The 21,717-nt window shown below is 36.6% G+C and overlaps 1 protein-coding gene across 2 annotated transcripts in view; it reads left to right on the top strand.

The window, feature by feature from the left end:
- abs (ATP-dependent RNA helicase abstrakt) overlaps window positions 1-21,717 on the top strand; it is a 191,103-nt gene that overhangs the window by 16,480 nt on the left and 152,906 nt on the right. Inside the window, exon 3 of one of the 2 annotated variants that reach the window (XM_090373425.1) lies at window positions 13,656-13,809. In XM_090373425.1, the coding sequence (XP_090229551.1) occupies window positions 13,656-13,809 (154 nt within the window). Of the gene's footprint in view, window positions 1-13,655; window positions 13,810-16,207; window positions 17,362-21,717 lie in introns of those variants that run through there. The other variant, XM_090373426.1, reaches the window with a different exon arrangement.

The raw sequence follows: 21,717 nt of genomic DNA, 5'->3' as shown, positions 1-21,717 counted from the left end.
ATTTTGGTCTCTTATCAAAGCTATTGGCCACAACTTTTGCCCATCTCTGCTCCCATCTCTGTCCAAACCAGATGGTTCTGTTGTCACTTCAGCCAAGGATAAAGCTGACCTGCTAGCATCCCATTTTTCTTCCAACTCATGTATTAATGATCTTGGTAAAACACCTCGCACCATTCCCAACGCGCTCCATTCAATGCCTCCTGTGGTCTTCTGTCAAGAGGTTGTCAGAGGGATTTTGACGAATCTTGATGCTAAGAAAGCTCCAGGTCCCGATGGTATTTCTCCACTTGTTCTCAAAACCTGTGCTCCTGAACGTACTCCTATTCTTTGCCGCCTTTTTTCACTTTCTTATTTCAAAGGTGTTTTTCCTTCTGCTTGGAAATTTGCTCATATCCAGCCGGTTCCTAAAAAGGGTGACAAATACCTCCCATCCAATTATCATCCCATTGCAATTACTTCTACTCTTTCCAAAGTAATGGAGAAATCAATTAACCGCCAGCTCTTAAACTACCTAGAAACCTTCCATCTGATCAACGATCGCCAGTATGGATTCCGTCAGTGTCGATCTACTGGTGATATTCTGGCTTATGTTACCGATTTATGGACTAATTGAAATGAAAGGTTCGGTGAAACACAAGTAGTTGCTCTTGACATCTCAAAGGCTTTTGATCATGTTTGGCTTAATGGTCTTCTAAACAAGCTTCCATCTTATGGTTAGCCAACTGTTTTTAGTAATTAGTTATCCAGTTTTCTCTTTGATCGCTCACTGAGGGTGATGGTTAGGGTCTTCTAACTTCTCCACTAATGACTGTGTCCCCCAAGGTTCAATTCTTTCCTCCACTCTTTTCCTCTTGTATATTAATGACCTTCTTCCATTGACCGGAAATCCTATCCATGGTTTTGCCGATGATAGCACATTGCATTCCACTTTCCATTTTGAGAAACCTTGTCCTGCTCAATCAGCTTCAACTTCTCGAAAATCTGCTACCAATTCCTTAAATGCATAGCTTCAGGTAATTCTCCAGTGGGGCCGAGACAACTTAGTTGATTTCAACCCTTCTAAAACTCAGTCTTGTCTTATATCTCGCAAAAAGGATTCTTCTACTCCTATGCTTATCTTTAGTGTCACTCCGATTTCTAGGCAAAATGATATATCTCTTTTGGGGATTACCCTGACTTCTAATCTCTCCGGGCACAAGCACATTACAAATATTGCTCCTTCTGAATCAAAAAAACTTGGGTTTCTCTTTTGCTCTCGGCGTTACTTTTCTTCCAAACAGCTGTTCACTCTGTTCAAATCACAAATCCGCCCTGCCATGGAATATTGTTCCCACATCTGGGGTGGTGCCCCCAAAACCCCTCTCAGGATTCTTGATTCCATTCAGAAGAGGGCAGTTAGGTTAATTAATGATTCATCTCTAACAGAGTCTCTCCACTCGCTTTCTCATTGACATACTGTTTCTGCTGCATGCCTCTTCTACAGATACTTCTATGGGCACTGTTCTTCTGAATTGGGTTCTATAATTCCTGCTCTCTCTTTCAAAACAGTGCGAACACGTGCCGCCACCAGCCAACATCCATTTACTGTCCAACTTCAAACTCACAGAACCAACTTTTCACCTTCCTCGTTTATTCATTCAACTTCTGTTTTCTGGAACAACCTTTCGTCTTGCGTATTTCCTGAAAATTACAGTCTACAGAAGTTCAAGTCCAATGTCAACAAATATCTTCTTTCGTCTTCTCAACCTCCAACTCAAGCACGGTACTAAGTACTATAGGTTCTAACACCTCTCGTGTTTGGGGTTTACATAAAAAAAACAAAAAAAAACATACACATTATTAAATTAATTTATACCAAATTCTTTTATGACCCTTTTCATTCTTCAGTCAACTTTCTATGGAACTGAAAATCATCTTACTTTCAGCAAAATGTGTTTTCTTTAATTTCTGTTGAGAATTTGAGACATCTCAAATTTGAAGTGCCAATTTACATGCTGATTTAGAAAAATTTATGTTCCTACGCAAACTTGCAACACAAATGAAATCGATAAATCTACATGCTATAAATAAAAAGTAAACATAAAAATTGGAATAAGAATTCAACTTGCACGGTCAATTATATAGATGATAAGGTCCACCTAAGAGTAAAAAAAACAAACAAATTATGTCAGCTGTAATTATTACACTGAGAGAATTGTAGATTAATAATTGTGAATTGTAATTATTACACCAAGAGAATTGTAAGCTGTTGTGCAATGAAGTTTGATAGGTTAGTATACAGTTGCCATCATGGGACTGAAGGAGACTCAAATCTGGGGAGTAAACATATATTAAGGATTAATTGCTGATTGCAGTGAGGAATTAACATCTTGAAAGCAAGCTGGACCTCTAGGCTTCAGGGTGGAGGAAGAAATTTTTATAAATTTTTAGTTAAATTATATTCAAAATTAAATAGCTCTATAGGATGATATTGAGGATAGGTTAATATCCTATCCTACATTTCAATGGGAAGAAGCTTGTGGTACCACTTGGAAATCTTTTATATCATAATTGAAAGAGGTGAAAAGAGTAGTCACCCTGAAATATATAAGTAATTTCAGGGTGATCTAATTATATATAGTTAGATCTAATTATGTACAATAATGATCTGGGGATGGTTTGCACAAACCAGTTGTTAAAAATTTTTGTAATCTGCGAACTGGTTGTTTCAAAATTTTATAAAAATCGAATAATCTTAATCTTATAAAATGCTGTAGAAAATAATAGTGTATAAAATGAACTTCAAATGCAAAGGAACAAGAGAGCTGCTTCTATAATAGCACATGTGCTTCTTGTTTGTTGCAGGCTGTGAAACGCATTCAAGTTCGTATCTTGATGTGCGAGAGTTGAGACAAACATATACTTTATTATTTTAACCAACAGGAGTCAATCATGCACGTTTCGTTCTTTATGCTGATATGTGCATGCGAGTCAGTTGTCATCACTGCCGAAGTTCGTCGTGTTCCGGGGGGGGGGGAGAGACAGAGTGTGAGTGAGTCAGTTTTATTTCCTGTATTAATTTGTTAAAGTTGTGCTTGCTTAACTGTTTTGCTATACAATTCAACATGACCAGTCATAGTTGATTTGTTTGTTTGTAGTAAATTGCATGTGATATTTTGGTGCTTACTAACTGGGCTGTTGTAAGATTAAAGTTTTCTATTTAATATTATTTACCCTTTATAATGAAATGCCAGAAAAGCATATTAGTGATTGGTTTTCCAATAAAACAACAAAATCATTAGTCAGAAATTCTAGTAGTGGTTTAAATTCTGAAAATGCAGGTGACAATTTTTGTGATGAAAACATCTTAAATGTTGAATCATCTGAAAATGTATCCGCAATGGAAGAGGATTTATATAATTGCAGAAATTTAGTATCAGATTGTTGGGCTTCCGAGCAGGCACAATATTTTTTAAAGAAATATAATGGTTGATAATTAAAAGCAAAAAACTTGACTGTTCTCACTGTGCAAATACGTCACATTTGAGGGTCACTGGAGGAAAGTCTTTGCACATTTCTTTGGGATTGCAAGTTTGCTATTAAAGCATCTAGAACTGCTTAAAAAAAAAAAAAAAAAAGTTCAGCAAGCTCAAATGAGAAAAAAAAAATGAAGGAACATTTCAAATTAAGCTCTCATTTGAGAGTTATAAATATTTTAAATGAATTTAAAAAAGCATCTCTAACTACAATGACTGATAAACTTACAGAAAAAAATATTGCCATAACAAGCAAAATTTTCAACTTAATTTACAGCTTAGTAAAAAACACCAATAATGTCAGATATGGAGGACGAAGTAGAGTTACAAATTAAGAATGAAATCGATTTAGGGAACTACTATTTAGATTCTTGATTTTTGGCCATCAGAATCATACAGCCTATTGCTGAATTAATAAGAAAACATTTTTAGTAAAATTATTGAAAATAATTCAAAGATTTGTATTATCGAGGAAGCATCAACAATTTCAAGTGAAACTGTGCTTTTATTAATTCGGCCCTGGAGAGATTGTGCAAGGCTCGAGGGGTAGAATTTTTTTCAGCCTGGTCTGTGCTTGTTGACAGGAGAGACTGTTTCTACAGGGATGAGGTACACTTAAATAGAAAGAGTGCAAGAATATTTGCTGATGCTATCGAGGCAGTGTTAGGTGGGTTGGAAAACTGCTTGTGGGGGGGGGGGATACACAGAATAAAAGGTTAATAGTGGCCACAGCCATAGACAAAAGTGATTCTTGCGTTGCTTCTATTAGAATGAGCAGCAGCCTGGAAAGCAAGGCAATGAAGATTTCCAGAACTGCTGGGAGTCATAGTGGAACAAATAAATACTTGGGCTGTGTTAGGGTAACTAACAGTAGAAACAGGTGCATATATACTTGCGTGTACCCAATGCTAGGAGTATACAGGCTGACCTCAAATAATGTGATTAATTCGTCCCGCGAGTGCATTGCGCAAAACGGAAATGTGTTAATTGAATATAATAATCAATAGGAAAAATTATAATTGGTCTTTGATCTTCAGGAATGTCCATAAAGAATTTTAAAAATACCTTTTAAATAACTTTTTAACTGTATACCATGTAAAAAATAATGAAAATAATTATGGAATTAAATGTTTATTACATAAAACAGTGGTTCCCAAACTGTGCGCCGCAGAATATTTTAAATTTTTGAGGGAAACACAGTGATACTGAACATCTGTCTGTTTCAACACCTCTTATTAAGTTGTTTGGACCTAACTACAGTACTTAATAAAAGGAACTGTTAGCAACTTTTGGTCTAGGTGCGCCGTGAAAAAATTACTGAGACACTAAGAGCTTCGTGAACCGAGAAAGTTTGGGAACCTCTGACATAAAATACATAATGAAGAAACAATTTCTTACGAAAATATTTGAACCGAGTTGTTTGAACAGGGTTGACTTTCTCTATTCATCAATCAATTTCCAATAGTGGACAACAACCTTCTCTGAGCCCTGGCGAAATAAATATCGCAGAGAACCTCAAACCTTTTGTTTGAGTTCTCTTCAATATGAAAGATTTCATCTTTCATATTGCATTTAAAAATTAGAATTTTTAAATGCGAGTCTGCATTGTCTTTATTAGCGGGAGACAAACAAGTAACACATCTTCTTCCGATTATTGATGGAACACACCGAGGCGGGCAGCAGGCAAACGTTTGTTTATTGGCCGTCCGACACACGGTAAGCTTAACACGCGATTCAAGTCTTTTTCAACTATTACATAAAAAAAAATCGCGTTAACTGGAAATTTGCATCGTGTAAAGCAAAAAATTTGTGTAATTTTTTCAAATAGCAGTAACTGAAAAACGTGTTAATTGAACTCTCATTATGTGAGTCCTGGCTATAGTTAATAAATTTGATGAGCTTGAAGTGCTAGTCAAGACATCAAAGTCAGATGTTGTTGGGATATCAGAGACATGGTGTTACACAGATATAAGCAGTGCAGAATTGGAATTTGGGGAGTACAATGTGTACAGAAAGGATAGACAGGACAGGAAGGGAGAAGGGGTATTTCTGTTAGTTAAGAAACACATAAAATCTAAGCAAGTGCATCCAATTGACGTTGGTGGACAATGCAATGTTAGTCTGTTTGGTGTGACATAAGCACTGGGAAAGGAAAAATGACAGTAGGTGTGTGTTACAGGCCTAATGAATCTGATGAGTATAATGAGCATTTGTGCAGAGAAATAGAGTGGGCCAGTAAATCAGAATGTCTTATAATGGGGGATTTTAACTTTCCAGATATTGACTGGAACTTGTGGATTGGTCGCTTGCACGGTAGCAATCCTTTAGTGTATTTACTGGATGACTGTTTTCTACAGCAACATGTTTGGGAGGCAATCAGAGGGAGTAATACTCTTGATCTGATTATCAGCAGTGATTATTCATGCATTAAGACTTTGCAGATAAAGGAACCACTGGGTGACTGTAATCACAATGTACTGATGTGGGAATTACTTAAGGATGTAATTATCATCAAGGCTAAAGGGAAGGACTTTTGCTTTCATTAAACGTGACTACAGGGGTCTCATACAGTTTTTAAATTCTGTACAGTGGGATCAATTAATGATGTTACTAATGGTGAATTCTAAATGGACTTAATCTTGTAGGCTACTAGGCTTTTCATACCAACTAAGAAATACTGTTCAAGGTTTAGGCCTAAATGGATGTCAGATAAATTAATGAGGCTTGTGGCAAAGAAGAGAAATGCATAGGATGTATATAAATTATCAGGTGACGCAGAACCCTATTGCAGATATAAACTAGTCTGCAATCAAATCAGATTACTAGAAATCTTTGGCAAGGGATGCAAAGAAAAATAGCAAAGAGTTCTTTACTTATGTAAACTCTAGAAGGAAAGGGATGAATCAGATTAGTCCACTTAACATAGATGGTTTGACTATTGATGATCATGTTCAGGTAGCTGATAAACAATGAATATTTTGCATCTACATTCACCCATGAGGAGTTATTCAAGGAGGGGAATGCGAGAAGTGTATCAAACTCTTACAGGGAACTAAATGATTTTGTAATAACTGAGAGCAAAGTGTAGGAGAAATTGTTGAAGTTAAATATAATGATAGGGTGGATGAGATCTATCCAGTTATTTAAAAGAGGCAGCAAAGGAAGTAAGTAAACCCCTTAGCCATAATTATGAAGGCATCCTTAGACTAAGGGGAGTTCCCCTCGGACTGGAGATGTGCAAATGTATTTTCAATTCACAAATGGGGATCAAAGGGTGACACTGGTAATTACAGACCTGTTAGTCTGACTTCTTTTCCAGGGAAAATAATGGAGTCACTGGTTACAGAAGCGATGCAGGATCATCTAGACAAGACTGCAGTTATAGTTCAGACACAGCATGGGTTTGTTAAGATAAGGGGAAATCTTGGCTGACAAATTTGATTGGATACTCTGATGTGATCACAAAGGAACTGGATGCAAAGAATGATTTTAATATCATATATTATGATATTAAATACTGTGGCACATGGAAGATTACTGCACAAATTGGAGCAGTATGGCATTAAGGGCAAGTTGCTATAATGGATAAAAGGATGGTTGGGTGGGAGAAGACAGAGTGATTATCAATGGACACTGCTCTTCATGGACTAATGTTATTAGTGGAGTACCCCATGGTTTGCTGTTGGGCCCATTGTTGTTTTCGGTATTTATCAATGATATTGATGTATATCAGGATTAGTATCTAAGTTTGCAGACAATATGAAGGCTGGCAGGGTTGTTAATGACAGTAACGATAGTACACTAGTGCAACAGGATCTGGAAAAGTTCTGTGCCAGGGAAGATTATGGATTCCTTAATTAAGGATGAAAAAACAAGATCATCTGGACAGGTATGAAATTAAAGGGAATCATAGCATGGCTTTGTTAAGGAGAGATCATGTCTAACTGATTTTATTAGCTATATGAGACTGTTGGCAGAGAATTGGATAGCAGCAATAACTTTAACAATTAGATTTTAATACAGGTTCTGATACTGTCACACATATGACATTTAGATCAAATGCTATTACTATGGGTAAAGTGATGGTTATGGTAAGAGGCAGAGAAAACAGATCAATGTTCTTCGTAAAGTGAGGTTACCAAACTTGTATGCATTATTCCAGATATGGCCTACCTAACCATATGGCCTACCTATAATGGAATAATTATGTCTGTACCTGCTGGTGAAGTTCCTATATATCACTAACAGAACCCAATGGGCTGCTCTAGTAACTTGTTTGCACTGCTCAGAGAATTTCATGTTAGGCTGTACAATTATCTGTAGACTTTTTCATACTCTACTGCCTTGAATTTGGTACTGTACAGATGGTATGTTATTCTGGGAATAGTGCTATCCAAATGCAGAATTTGCATTTATCACTGTTAAACCTCATTTGCCATTTTGCAGTCCATTTGCCAAGTTTTTTTAGATCCTCTTGAAGTAGCACACTCTGATTACTCTCATTGATCACTGTGCCCACCTTAGTATCATCAGCAATCTTAGACACAAATCTTCAAATACCTATATCAGTATCATTAATAAATATTAAAAAGAGAAGAGCTAAGACTGGCTCCTGTGTAACCTCACTCATTACATTACTCCATGAACAGCAGTAGCTATTTATATGCACTTTATCTCCTATCACCACTTGATCTTCCCTTTATCCATAGCAGCAATTCGTCCCTAATTTATACAACAATTGTCCATGTAGTACAGTATTAAAGGCTTTATTGAAATCTAAGTATATGATCATCAATATAAGAATGATGTCAAAATTATTCTTTGTATCCTGTTCCTTGTAAAAACCACATAGTAGCTAATGAGATTGGTGAAGCATGATTGCCATTTAACAAATCCATATTGTAATTGCCTTATGGCTCCACTCATTAAGATGATTTTGCATTACTTTTTTAATCCTTGATTCCATTATTTCCTCAGGTACAGAGATTAAACTTGTAGATCTTTATTTACCCACCTCATCCTTTCAACTACTCTTCTGAATAGGAGATACATTTGCATTTTTTTGTGTGTAAATGAAATTTACCAGCAATAACTTTTAAAAGATACTGCTGTTTAAAAAAATTTACCAATAATAATAGCAGTACTTTTCAAAAAATGTTTTTGCTTTAGTTTGGCTCTTGAAAATTCAACAATAATTGAATTATTGTTGAATTTTCGATCAGAAAATTCTGATCTATTTAAGACCAGAAATGAAGGTCTAATGCAGGGGTGGAGAACTTCTCGCTCACGGGTGAAATTTCGCCCCCAGTCAAATTTGAAACTGTCCCCCTGACAAAGTCCTCTAAAATGGCATAAGCCTTATGGGACAAAAGTCTGCGTGGTAGCACAGTGGTATTGTCACTGTCCTGCCCAGATCAGGTGGAAAAGGCCCAATTTCGAATCCCTTCAATGATGCGAAGAACTTTAATGGGCTTTTTTCACTCCTTGGCTGAGTTAATCGGTCTTGGGCGTAGATAACAAGGTTTTTCCCCCCAGAAACTGGGTTTTTTTGTTTTTTTTTTTGTCCAGCAAAGACAGGCAAATTGACTGGAGAACATGTGCAATTTACAGACACAATATACAGGTTTATATAATGAATCACCCTCATATAATAATTTGAGGCAAAAAAGTCACTTAATATAAATTGTTTTAAGCACTCCATAAATAAATTTCTGTTAGCTGTAATGCTTGTGACATTAATCATGAGTCGGAATATGTATGAATTGATGAAGTAATAGTCACCATTATTACAGCCAGTTAGCATCTAGTATTTGTTTCTCTCCAAAAAACCATTCTTGAGCACATTGTCTCTGTCATATTAGGCCTTGTTATTGGTGATGGATAGTCAGCATTGATTTAAGTTTTGTCTTAGTTGGCTGTCCGTTGCGTCATTACACATCGTTGCAAATTAATTGCAATAATTTTGAATCTGACATTATTTAAGATTCTTTTGCTTAGTTCTATTGAATATTGTAAAGTCAATATTGTAATTAGCATTAGCATTAGTAGAGGCATTTGATGCAAGAAAGCAAGCTTATGCAGCATCAGCCAAAAAAAACCACTTCCACTTAACCCCTCTGTTCGTTCGAAATACCTGTCCAGCTGAGCCTTAAACTTATTTAGGCTATCAACTTCCATGACAAGGGATGGAAGTCTGTTCCACCAACCAACCACCCGCTGGCTAAAGGCAAATTTCCGCACATCTATCATACATCTGTCTTTCCTCAATTTGAATTTATGCCCTCTCAGGTGATAATTCTGAGCAAGAGGAAGAATCCCATCAGCACTGAGCATGCTCAAACCATTCAAGGCTTTATACACCTCTGTCAGATCACCTCGCTGGTGCCTAGTCTCCAGACACTGTAATTTGCAAAACTTAAGCCTTTCTTTGTAAGAGCACCCCTTTGTTCCATTCACTAATCTTGTTGCCCTTCTCTGTACTCGTTCCAGCAGCTCCACGTCCTTCTTGAAATTAGGCCTCCAGACCTGTATACAGTACTCTAGGTGTGGCCTGACCATTGCCTTATACAAGGGAATAATCACCTCCTTATCCCTGCTAGAAAAATTCCTATATATCACTGACAATACACCATGAGCTACTCTTGCAGCCCATCTGCACTGCTCAGAGAACTTCATATCTGCCTGCACAACCACCCCCAGGTCCCCTTTCATTCTCTACCACTGTCAGTGTAGTACCACAGAGTTGATACGTTGCTCTAGGGTTGCTGTTTCCCATATGTAGTACTTTACATTTGTCAATGTTAAACTTCATTTGCTACCTCTCAGCCCATCTGCTCAACCTTTCCAGATCCTGTTGCAGCAGCATAGTGTCAGTAGTGTCCTTGTGACAACCCTGCCAACCTTCGTATCGTCCGCAAACTTGGACATTAAGCTTGATATTCCATCATCAATATCATTTATAAATACAGAAAACAATAATGGACCCAACACTGAACCCTGAGGGACTCCACTAATAACATTAGTCCACGATGAGCAGTGTCCATTGATTACCACTCTCTGTCTTCTCCCCCTCAACCACCCCTTTATCCATAGCAGCAATTTGCTTCCAATGCCACACTGCTCCAATTTGTGCAGCAGTCTTTCATGTGCAACAGTATCAAAAGCCTTTCTAAGATCCAAGTATATAATATCAAAGTTATTCCCTGCATCCAGTTCTTTTGTGACTGTATCATAGTATCCAATCAAATTGGTCAGGCAAGACTTCCCCTTAACAAAACCATGCTGTGTCCAAACTATAACTGAAGTCTTGTCTAGATGATCCTGCAGTGCTTCTTTAACCAGTGCCTCCATTAATTTTCCTGGACCAGAAGTTAAACTCACAGGTCTATAATTACTTGTGTCAGCCTTTGATCCTCCTTTGAGAATCGGGGTCACATTTACACATCTCCAGTCTGTGGGTTCCTCCCCTGAGTCCAAGGAAGCTCTCATAATTATGGCTAAGGGTTTGCTTACTTCCTTTGCTGCCTCCTTTAATATAACTGGATAGATCCCATCCACTCCAGGTGCCTTTCTTGTGTTTATCTTCAACAATTTCTCCTCCACTTTACTCTCAGTTATTACAAGATTCTCTAGCTTACCGCCAGATTTGAATACACCTCTGGCATCCCCCTCGCTGAATAACTCCTCATGTGTGAATGTCGATGCAAAATATTCATTTAGTTTGTTAGCTACCTGAGCAGGATCATCATCAGTTGACCCATCGATATCAAGTGGACCAATCTGATTCATCCCCTTCCTTCTAGAGTTTACATAAGTAAAGAACTCTTTGCTGTTTTTCTTTGCATTGTCTTTGCATTTTCTTTGTAATATTGACTTTTCAAGTCAATATTGTAAAGTACTTAAAAGTAACCTCTTTCTGCAATGACTAATAATAAAAGAAGAACAGCAGGAGAAAGTCCTTTTTTGATGAAAAACGGACGAATAATTATCTTTTCATGGAAGTAAATGGAAAGTGTCTCTCTCGTTTGTAAAGAATCTGTTGCATTTTATAAAAAGTACAACCTTGAACGCCACTATTTGACCAAGCATAAGGAATATGAAAAACTGAGACTGTTTAGACAGCTAACATTTTTAAAAGAATCTTTATGCAAACAGCAATCTATTTCCTAAAGACATATTATTCATGAAAATACATCCGTAACGCAAGAAAGTGAAGTGTGTGAACTAATTGCGAAGAAACTGAACCCACACTTCGAAGGCGAGTTTGTTAAAGAGCATATGATTGCTGTTGCATGAATTTTAACTCCAAAAAAAGTTAGACTGTTTGAGAATATTAGTTTATCATGGAGGGCAGTTTCTGACTGTATAAAAGACATGTCTAATGATATCTAAGTATCCTTGAGACAAGTTAGAATTTGTGTTTTATTCCATAGCTGTATATGAGACAACAGATATAGCAAAGCACATTTGGCTATATTTGTATGTGGATAATGGCAAACTTTATGATACAAGAAGATCCTCTCTTTCCTCTCTTCTTGTCAATATCCAATGCTCCAATTGCTCGTAACTCAACTGAAAAAATACTGCATAGTACATTTTCAAACACTGAAAGAACTGAAACCAGAATCAATAGTGAAGTATGCTGCAGAGTGTTGTAATTTACAAAACCATGATATCAAACTAAGAATGCGCGAAACTCCTTTTGATGTGATGCTAGTTGAAATTCCTGATTCCTTGCAACTAGAGTTAGTTCATTTACAATTGGATAATGCTTTGAAATCGAAATTTCAGAATTTTATAAATCCTGATGTGAGCAGTTTTTCTCAATATTAAATTTAGCAAAAATTACTTGTGTGCTAGACTTATTTATGACTTCAATTTAGCCAAAAACCACTTGCGTGCTCGACGGATGATAATCTTGCAAACCAACTAATAATTGAGCATCATCAGTGCCATCTAATATTTCCGAGCTTTCAAAAGCAAAGCAGAGCTAACCGTCTCATTAAGGTGCAAGGTAAGAAGTTTCATTAAAATTAAAACATGACTGTGGCATCTTTGGTGTTTTGGTATTTAAAGCATTTAAGATGCTTTATTTTTTTCAGCAAAGATTCACCCCCCACAGATTCTTATGCACTTGCAATTCACCCCTGGTACTAAAAAGGTTCCCTACCCCTGGTCTAAAGCAATCTGTTATCTGTTTTCACTTTTTGACATCCTGTGCTGCTCACAAGAATTTGATAATATTTCAACGTGTATGATCATTTCAGCATATGTTTGTCTATTTATTTTCATAGCAGTGGTTGATTCATTTCATTCAGGGACTGCACTGGAGAAGTGCATATCTCCCAAAAAGTTATATATTGCTTTGGGTGAGCACGGTGACCACTAAATGGATCTGTTTCATATTCTAGGAAATTTTTAATTGAAAAAAACTAGTGGAAAGTTAGATTTCAAGTGTGGCAGGGGACCCATTTTTTGAGAAAAATTAACCCTTGATTGTGATATCGTTAGTTGTTGGACTGCATACAGTTATATCATATCTAGGTTGGTTATGGTTGGCGCTGCAAAAAGGAAGTCCCTAGTATCTTGTGAATTAAGGGTATTAACCTGTGGACTACCACATGTTAACTTTAAGGCTTTCTCTTTAATTGCTTTCTCAGAGCCTTGTGTTATAGTTGTGTGTTAACATAGTATTTAGATAGAATGTGACCTTAACAGAAACACTGTTTGAGGTGCTTTTTTGTTGTTGTATGGATGGTCTGATATAAGGATCTTATTTATCTTTGTAGTTGAGCTCTAATAGTATTTGTATAATTTAAAGGGGAAAAAAAACCAAACAATCAGACTTAAGAGTTTCTGTTTGCTTTGGTGAATAGCGCAAGCCATAACTTTTTGTTTTTACAAGAATAATTTTTTTAGAACAACCCATATGAGAAAAGGCATAAAAGAATATCTGATTTCATAGTTTAAATTGAGGACAGTAAAAGATAAGTTGCATAAGACTGGAACTAAGAGCCATATTTAATTTTGCATATACCTGGCTCTTTATGATTTTTAAATAAAAGCATTGCCTTATTTGAAATTTATTAGTTTTTTTGTTTTTTATAAATACAGTGTTTTATTTAAAGTTGAATTTTCCAGTTAGAAAAACTTGGCCGTCTTGGTGGAGCACTTCAGGAAGAAGAAAAGAAATCCAGTTCTGAAAAGGAGGATGATGAATATGATGATGATTATGGAAGGAAGTCTAATATCAGTTTGCTAGATCAGCATAATGAACTTAAAAAAAAAGCTGAAGGTATAAAACATATATATGAAAAGTGGAAATTATTTCTTTTTGTCTGTTATAAGTAACCCCAGGGGCTCACATCTGGTGAGTATGGGCTTGGCACACCCAGGGTCCTGAGCTGGATATCATCATTCTTCTCTTTCGTGGTGATTCCCTTCTACTTCTCTCTATCTCACTCAGGGTAATTCAGAAATTTTTATTTTTGGCTGGTGCAGCATATGCCTCAGGCTTCCTTGCACCACATGGCTAATAATAATAATACCACATTAATAATAATAATAATATCAGACCACTTGGAGAGCCAGAACATAATGGCCGAACAGCAGAAAGGATGCAAGCAGCTGAACAAAGAATGCAAGGAGCAATTAACCATAGATGCTGCGGTTATGGAGCAAGCCTACTAGAAGTGCCGCAACATGTACACAGCCTACATCAGTTACTGCAAGGCCTTTGACTCAGTGCCTCATATACTGACTAATAGAGGCACTGAACATCTACAAAGTCAATCTGATAGTGACAAACTTCCTAGGAGGAATGATGCGAAATGGAGTACCAACATTAACGTCGAGAACACCACAACCAGGCTAACCCCTCCCCATCAGGAGAGGAATCTTTCAAGGAGATGCCCTGAGCCCACTGTGGTTCTGTCTAGCACTTAACCTGCTATCCACCATGCTCAACAGTAGCAAGTATAGATAATCTCAAAGAAGGAAGGAAGAACCTGTACACCCTCAATCACCTGATGTACATGGATGACATCAAGTTTTACGCGGGAACCGAGAAGCACCTCCAGCAACTACTCCAGATCACCAAAGAATTCAGCAATGATATTAGAATGGAATTTGGTCTAGACAAATGCAAGACCCACAGATTGCACCAGGGAAAATTAGTCAACCGAAACTACCAGCTGCAGACTGGTAAAGAGATCGAAGCCATGGCAGAGAGAGAGAGGCCTACAAATACTTGGGGATGATGCAGGCTCAGCAGTTACAGCACAAGGAAATTAAGGCCTGCCTGACCGAAAAATACCATCAGAGACTCAGAAGGCTGCTGAAAGCAAAGCTGAACGGAGGGAACACAGTTAAAGAAGGAGTATGTTAGCATTGGGACTGCATAGGTGGAACCCCCCCAAATCAGGAAGAAATAATATAAGAGCAAGAATAATATATGTATTTTTTCATTGTGGTGTCAGTTGAAAATTATATTTCTGGAATCTAAAGATGAATTGTTAGTATTAGTGGAGGTAAAGGATGTAAGAAAGCAAGCTTATACTGGAAAAAAAAAAGTCACTTCCTGTATCACTTGTGCATCTGCTCAATCAGTTTATCTAGTTCTTCCTTGAATTTATTCAAACTACTCTCTTCTACAACAATTATGTATCGCCATTGGCAGAAACATGGGAATGATTTACTGGTTCACAGTTATAATGTAGAAATGCTAGTGGCACTGTCATGTATGCATTTATGATGCATAGCAGTAGAATATGATGATTTTGAGGTATAGGAATTATTATATATCTGTGTTTCTTTTACTATATATCTGTGTAGAAGATATTGTCATGGAGCTAGGTATCAGCCATGAGTCGACCTGCATCATTACCTATGAGAGGTTGCAGTATAGAAAGAACTACATTTATTGTGTATCTAGATATCTCTGATAACTAGAAATAGCTGCAAATGGGAGTATATGAAACAGTTGATGCATTATGAAAGTGAAGAAAAATGCTTTCTTTCATCATGTAATTGTGGATGAGGCATGGTGCAGCACTTAAACCAAAGGTCTGTTGCTTTGGGGATTTGTCGATACTTTGTTCATATATCTGCACTTGAAGGAACCTTTAAGAATTCCTTCAGTTTTCAATGCGCTTTGAGACCTCTCCAAGTGACAAGTGGAAAACACTATGCAGTGGGGCCTCGACTTACGATGACATTGACATCTGATATTCTCAGGAACCAATATACCTTCCATACGAACTCTTATTTTAAGGACCGATGATATTTGCAAGTACCGATGGCTTTCCCATATAGCTGGAACGATACCCAGGTGGAAATTTTCAGACGCGTGCTGCACGGAACATCACTTATATGATTGTTCTCAACCAATTAGCGTCTTTTTTTATTGTTCAACGTGTGGTGCATGGAACATCACTCGTACGAGATTGTTTCAGATCTATGACAATCTGAAACTTAAAGCTCCATCAACCAGTGGCAGTGCTGTATGTTTTGTAGACTTTAAAGCCAGCAGAGACTGGCTCAAGCACTTCAAAAAAGGGTGAATACCAAAAGTGTTCAAAGGCATGGGGAGGTTTGGTGCTGGGAAAAAAAAAAAAAAAAAAAAAAGCAGCTGAGACATTTAAAATTGAATTTCAAGAGTTTGTTGATCAGGAGGCTTATCTTCCCCAGCAGGTTTTTAACATTGACGAAACCAGCCTCTTCTGGAAGCGAATCCCCAGGAAAATGTACATCACTAAGGATGAGGCTAGTTTACCTGGGCATAAGTATATGAAACATAGGCTCACTCTCCTGTTGGTTGCCAATGCCTTGAGATTTTAAACTGAAGCCTTTGTTTATGTATCACTCTAACGTCCCCAGAGTATTTAAACAATACCGACAAAGGCATGCTGGGCGTGTTTTGCCACAGTAACAAGAAGACCTGGGTTAAAGGATATGTCTTCAATGATGGGAGCTTGAAGTTTTCTGTCCTTCAATGAAGAGTTATCTTGAGAAAAATAAGCTTCCTGTGAAGGCACTGCTCCTGCTGGATAATTTGCCAGGCCAATGATCCCAACCTTGTTCAATCTCTCGATGCACAATTTGAATTTGTTCAAGTCAAATTTTTGCCACCCAACACCACTCCTTTTCTTCAACCAGCAGTAATTGCAAACTTCAAGAAAATTTACACCACGAAAATGTTCGCAAGTTGCTTTGCAGCAACCTCTGGTGAAAATACTGTCACCCTCAAAGATTTTTGGAGGTCGAAGTTCAACATGCTGGACTGTGTGAGGCTGATTGTAAGTTCTCGATATGATGTTTCCACCAGGTGCTTAAATTCAGCCTGAAAAAACATTTGGCCTTTAATTATCCATAACGTTGCCAGATTTGAATATGATGGTGCTTTGACAAATGATATTGTCACTCTTAGTAAATCAATGGGTCTGGAGGTTGGCGAAGAGGACCTTATTGAAGTTCATGGGCATGAGCTAACAACAGAGAAGCTACAAGGATTGAAGAAAATTACGGAGAGTGACACTGGAGAGAAAGAGGGAGAAAGACACCCAAAAAGTGTCAGCTGAAGACTGCCATTTCTTGTTGGGAGCATTTAAGAGAAGTGGTAAAAATCACCCCAGCATTGAAAATACTGAACTCATGATGGGCAAAATGGAAGACGAAGTCACTTCTTACTTCAGGAAACTACAAAAAAGTCGTCAAAAACAGTCCACTTTGGACAGTTTCTTTGCAAGTAGCAGCAAAAGACATGACTGAAAAGACACCTGACACTTGATATTGTCCCACCACCAGTATGCCACCATTGATTTCATCAGCTGTGCACTTCAGGTCTAAGGTAAATGCTAATTTATTGTTTGTTTTTTATTTTAAGATGTTTTATGGCTATTAAATAATCTTTATAAAACACTCATTTTTAATGTAAAAATGAAGTATAACATGTAAGAAATACCTATTTTATGTGTTGTTGAGGAACGAATTACAGGAAATCAATGTATTATTGGTTTCAAATTACAATATTTTCAACATACAATGGGTTTTGTGGAGCGAATGTACCATCGGATGTTGGGGCCCCACTGTACTGTCGTAAAGAATGAACCAGAGTGCAAAGTGCACTATGTGCTAGAAATGGCCATTATATACAGCTGAAAAATTTCAGCAGCTTTAGCAATTCTGGCAAGAACAGATGACCATCATCTGTTGTACTCTTCAATGTGCCATCCAAACAAGAGTCCCTTACATGTGATTGATTGCATTATATTGTTACAGGATAATGCACAATCAGCCATGGTACAGTGAACTGTAGCAATCCTCCAATACCTGTGATGGGAAATGTTTGACCACTCCATATGGCCTGGATCTGTTCTGCTTACAAAATAAAATAATTTTTTAACAAAAAATATTTTATTTCAACAAAATAATTGCCTTCAATCTTTTAAACTGTAGTAGTTTATTTTTTTTGGTGTGTTTACATGTGCGCGCGCGCACACACACACACACACACACACACACACACACACACACACACACACACACACACACACACACACACACACACACACACACACACACACACACACACACACAGTGGATGCACTTATTATAATCACTTTGGGACTGAGCTGAACTGATAACAGTAACTAATTGATAACAATAAACAAGAATATCTGTTCAGTGTTGTTTATTAATGCAGAATGGAAATGTATACATAGAAAGGTGGAAGTGGACAGAAAGAAAACATGAAAACCAGTCAATATAAAATATTTTAATTTGACTGTCTACTATTTTCTTTGAGAAAGTCATCTTTATCACTAAACATGAAACTGTCATAATGTTTCTGGAAATCCATACAAACCATTAAAGAAAATATTAAAACCAAGACTTAGAAAAGGATTAATGCTCTAATATAAAACAGTCGGATTGGACTGTTTATATTAAGGTACAGATACAGCACTTTCTTACACAGTAACTACACCAACAGTCATACAAAGTTGTAGGAAGCAGCAGCAGTACCTGGACACAATGTTGGGGTTTAAGAACAAAATTTGGATATTATGTAAACTGCAAAAACGGGATAACATAAACTGAAGTGTTGATTTACAACAAACAATGTTTTTTTTTTAATTTATTCGTTTACATCTGATCGGACTTCATACAAGTGATAACATTACACACACACACAAATGATAATGTTATCCATGGTCATGATAAGCAGCGTGCATTGTATATGCATATGGGCCTATGTCTTCACCATGTCCTTCCACATGTAACAGCTCGATTCTCAGCGTCTGCATTTTCATGAAATTTTATATTTTGGCCTTTTTAAAATATTTGTTGAGTCATTCCGAATTTCATTAAAATCAGACAAATATAAATCTGGCAATTATTTCTTTTTTTCTGTTTAGTTTGTACGTAAAAAAGAAATTCATAGATTAACACATTCGCTGCTAGCTTTTCCGATAACCTTTTTGGAATCCATTGGATTAAGTCAATCTAGATTGGAGTGGGCAGAGACATTTTTGGGTTTTCTTCTCACTATGGTTGAATTAGTCAGCTTCTGGTGAAAGTTGCTTGACACACATATTCAGTTTTTCTTCTATCAAATTGAAAGAAAGTTCTTAAAGTAGGGTGATTTCCCCCCCCTCCAAGTGGATTAAAAACACTATGCTGCATATTTACATTAGGAAGCAGTGAATATGCTATATGTAGTTTTAATGCAGTATCCCTCCATGCAATACAATCTTTACTTGTATTGTTGTAAGTTTTATTAAATGTTCTATAAATTTATAACCTTATTAATTAATTTATCAGGAGATAACTAAATTATATATACTTTTGACTTTGTTAATTACAGAAAAAGGAAAAATTCATTTAATTTAAGAAAAAAAAAATTGAGTGCAATATGTACATAAAATTAGCTTGTTTATATTTGTCATTAACAATAGCATAATAATCCTTTTACCTTCTAGCTTTACTAGCTATTTAAGTCTGTATTATGAAACGTTTATTCCATAATGCAGTACCTTTACAATAAGTTGTCTTTTTATTACACTTTTGTAAACAAACAATACTTTGCTGTTGAGAGTTATTAATTTTTTATTTATTTATTTTTTTGAATAAGGTGCCACTACTCTGGCAGCTATTTTGATAGTATTGTCATCTCTTTAGAAGCCAAGCAAGCAATAAATCAACGTATACTTGCCCAAGCAGGCAATAAATCAGTGTATATTTGTTAATAAAAAAATGTGATGTAAAGCTGCAGTTGTTAAAAATGCTAGATGATAGTAGGACTCAAAAATGAAATACCGTATAAAGCTTTGTGCATAAGCAGTAATGCCAATAATTCTTTAGAGGTGTACTGTGTGTTTGTATCAGTGTGTATGACTCTCTTATTAGATATGAATGTTATTGTAGAAAAAAGATTTATTAATGAAATTCTCAGTTTATATGTCTGGCCTTGCTGCTCCTTTTGTTATGTTATTTTAACAATTTTTCTTCACTTGGAATCTTACATAGCAGAGCTTTTATGTGAAAACATTTAAGTTTGCACTGGTTTAGTCCCAGTCCACCTTTTGGTGGGCCGACCGGGCTAGCCGAGTGGGTAAAGTACCTGCCCGGCAACCCAAAGGTCGCGGGTTCGATTCCCGCCTAGGGCTTGGATCAAAGTACTGCAAAAACCTTGGGAGGTGCAATATGGCCACAGAAGCCGATGCGCCAACAACTACCAAATCAAAAAAAAAAAAAAAAAACCTTTTGGTGTGATAACAATATTATCAGAATGCCAAAATGGCTGTTAGAGTGATGGCACTTTAGAAATAAATTGTACCAGTACTACTCATATGCTCATTTACAATGACACTTAGGATTCTGGATAAGATCATATATCTCTTACTTCTAGTTATTTTTTATTACTGTTCCTCTGGTGTGAGGTTAATTTAGTAATATCAATGAAAGTAAACAAGTTAATGTGTGTAGTGCACATTTAGGCACATTCATTTCTTTTCCTTATTAAATGAATTTGTTCTTATGTGATTTAATAGAAATAAAAAGTAAATCTGTATAATATTTATTATCTCCTCCTGTATGCTCTTCATTTTTTTTTTTTTTTTTTGTTTTTTAAGTCTTCTCTTTTTAATTATATACCTCTTCAAAAGTGATACGATATTCATGAGATTCGCATACACGTGAAGCATGTACAGACTGTTTGAAGCTAACAATACTACATTAAAATTATTTAATCTGGAATTTATTTTTTTTTTTTACAAATTTTATGGAAAAAAAGGATAATTTGTGGATTTATGTTTTTGTCTGATTAATGAAATTTGAAATGACTGGAAAAATGTTTTTAAAATGCCTATATATAAAATTTTGTGAAAATCTGTCCATTAGGAGTTGAGTTGTCACTTGCAGATAGGCAGACAGAAGGACAGACATGGTGAAGACAATAGCTGCATAAACACAATACTGCAATTGGCAAAAGAGATTAATGTTATGTTATGAGATGAGTGCTGGTGCTGTCATCTATTAGAAGTAACTATGAAATGATTGAGTGATTATTCCTTGAGCACTGCAGTCAAGGTCAGCTGAAATTGCCCATTTCAGAATGTAGTGTGAGCCGAACTGCATGTCTCTCTCTCTCTTCTGTGTCTGTGTTGTGGAGGGACAGTGGAACAAAGAGTAAACATCAGGTTTTGTGTTTTATTGGGCAAAAGTGCCGTGGAAATGTTTCAAGATGATGAAGCAAGTGTATAGAGAGAGTGCACTTGTGTTTGATTAGCATAAACATTTTGCTCATGTAAGAGAATCACTGGAAGACTATGAACATCTGGGCCCAGCAAAAATGGTTCAAATGCCAGAGTTCATTCAAAAGATGCAGGAAATCTATGTGCAGTGCTTAAAATGATTTCAAAAGATCTGTGTGTTAATAAGGAAACCATTTGACAAATAATAATCCAGGATTTGAGGAAGACGATGGTTTGTGCATGGTTTATTTCACATTCATTAACAGACAGTCGGTCAGTGATAGGCATGAGTTAAACACTGCAGAGAACTCATTGAGAAAATTCAGGAAGTTGGGTTTGCTGCTGAAGGCAAACCCAACTTCCTGAATTTTGTTACGAGTGATGAGATGCGGTGTTTTCAGTATGACCCCGCAACGAAGCGACAAAGGGCGGAGTGGAAGTCTGCAAACTCT

Source organism: Mastigoproctus giganteus, chromosome 5 (genome assembly GCF_048544385.1).
Source record: "Mastigoproctus giganteus isolate SK-2022 chromosome 5, ASM4854438v1, whole genome shotgun sequence".
Taxonomy (NCBI): domain Eukaryota; kingdom Metazoa; phylum Arthropoda; class Arachnida; order Uropygi; family Thelyphonidae; genus Mastigoproctus; species Mastigoproctus giganteus.
The sequence above is the reverse complement of the archived record's forward strand: the minus strand, read 5'-3'. Positions and strand labels throughout refer to the sequence as shown.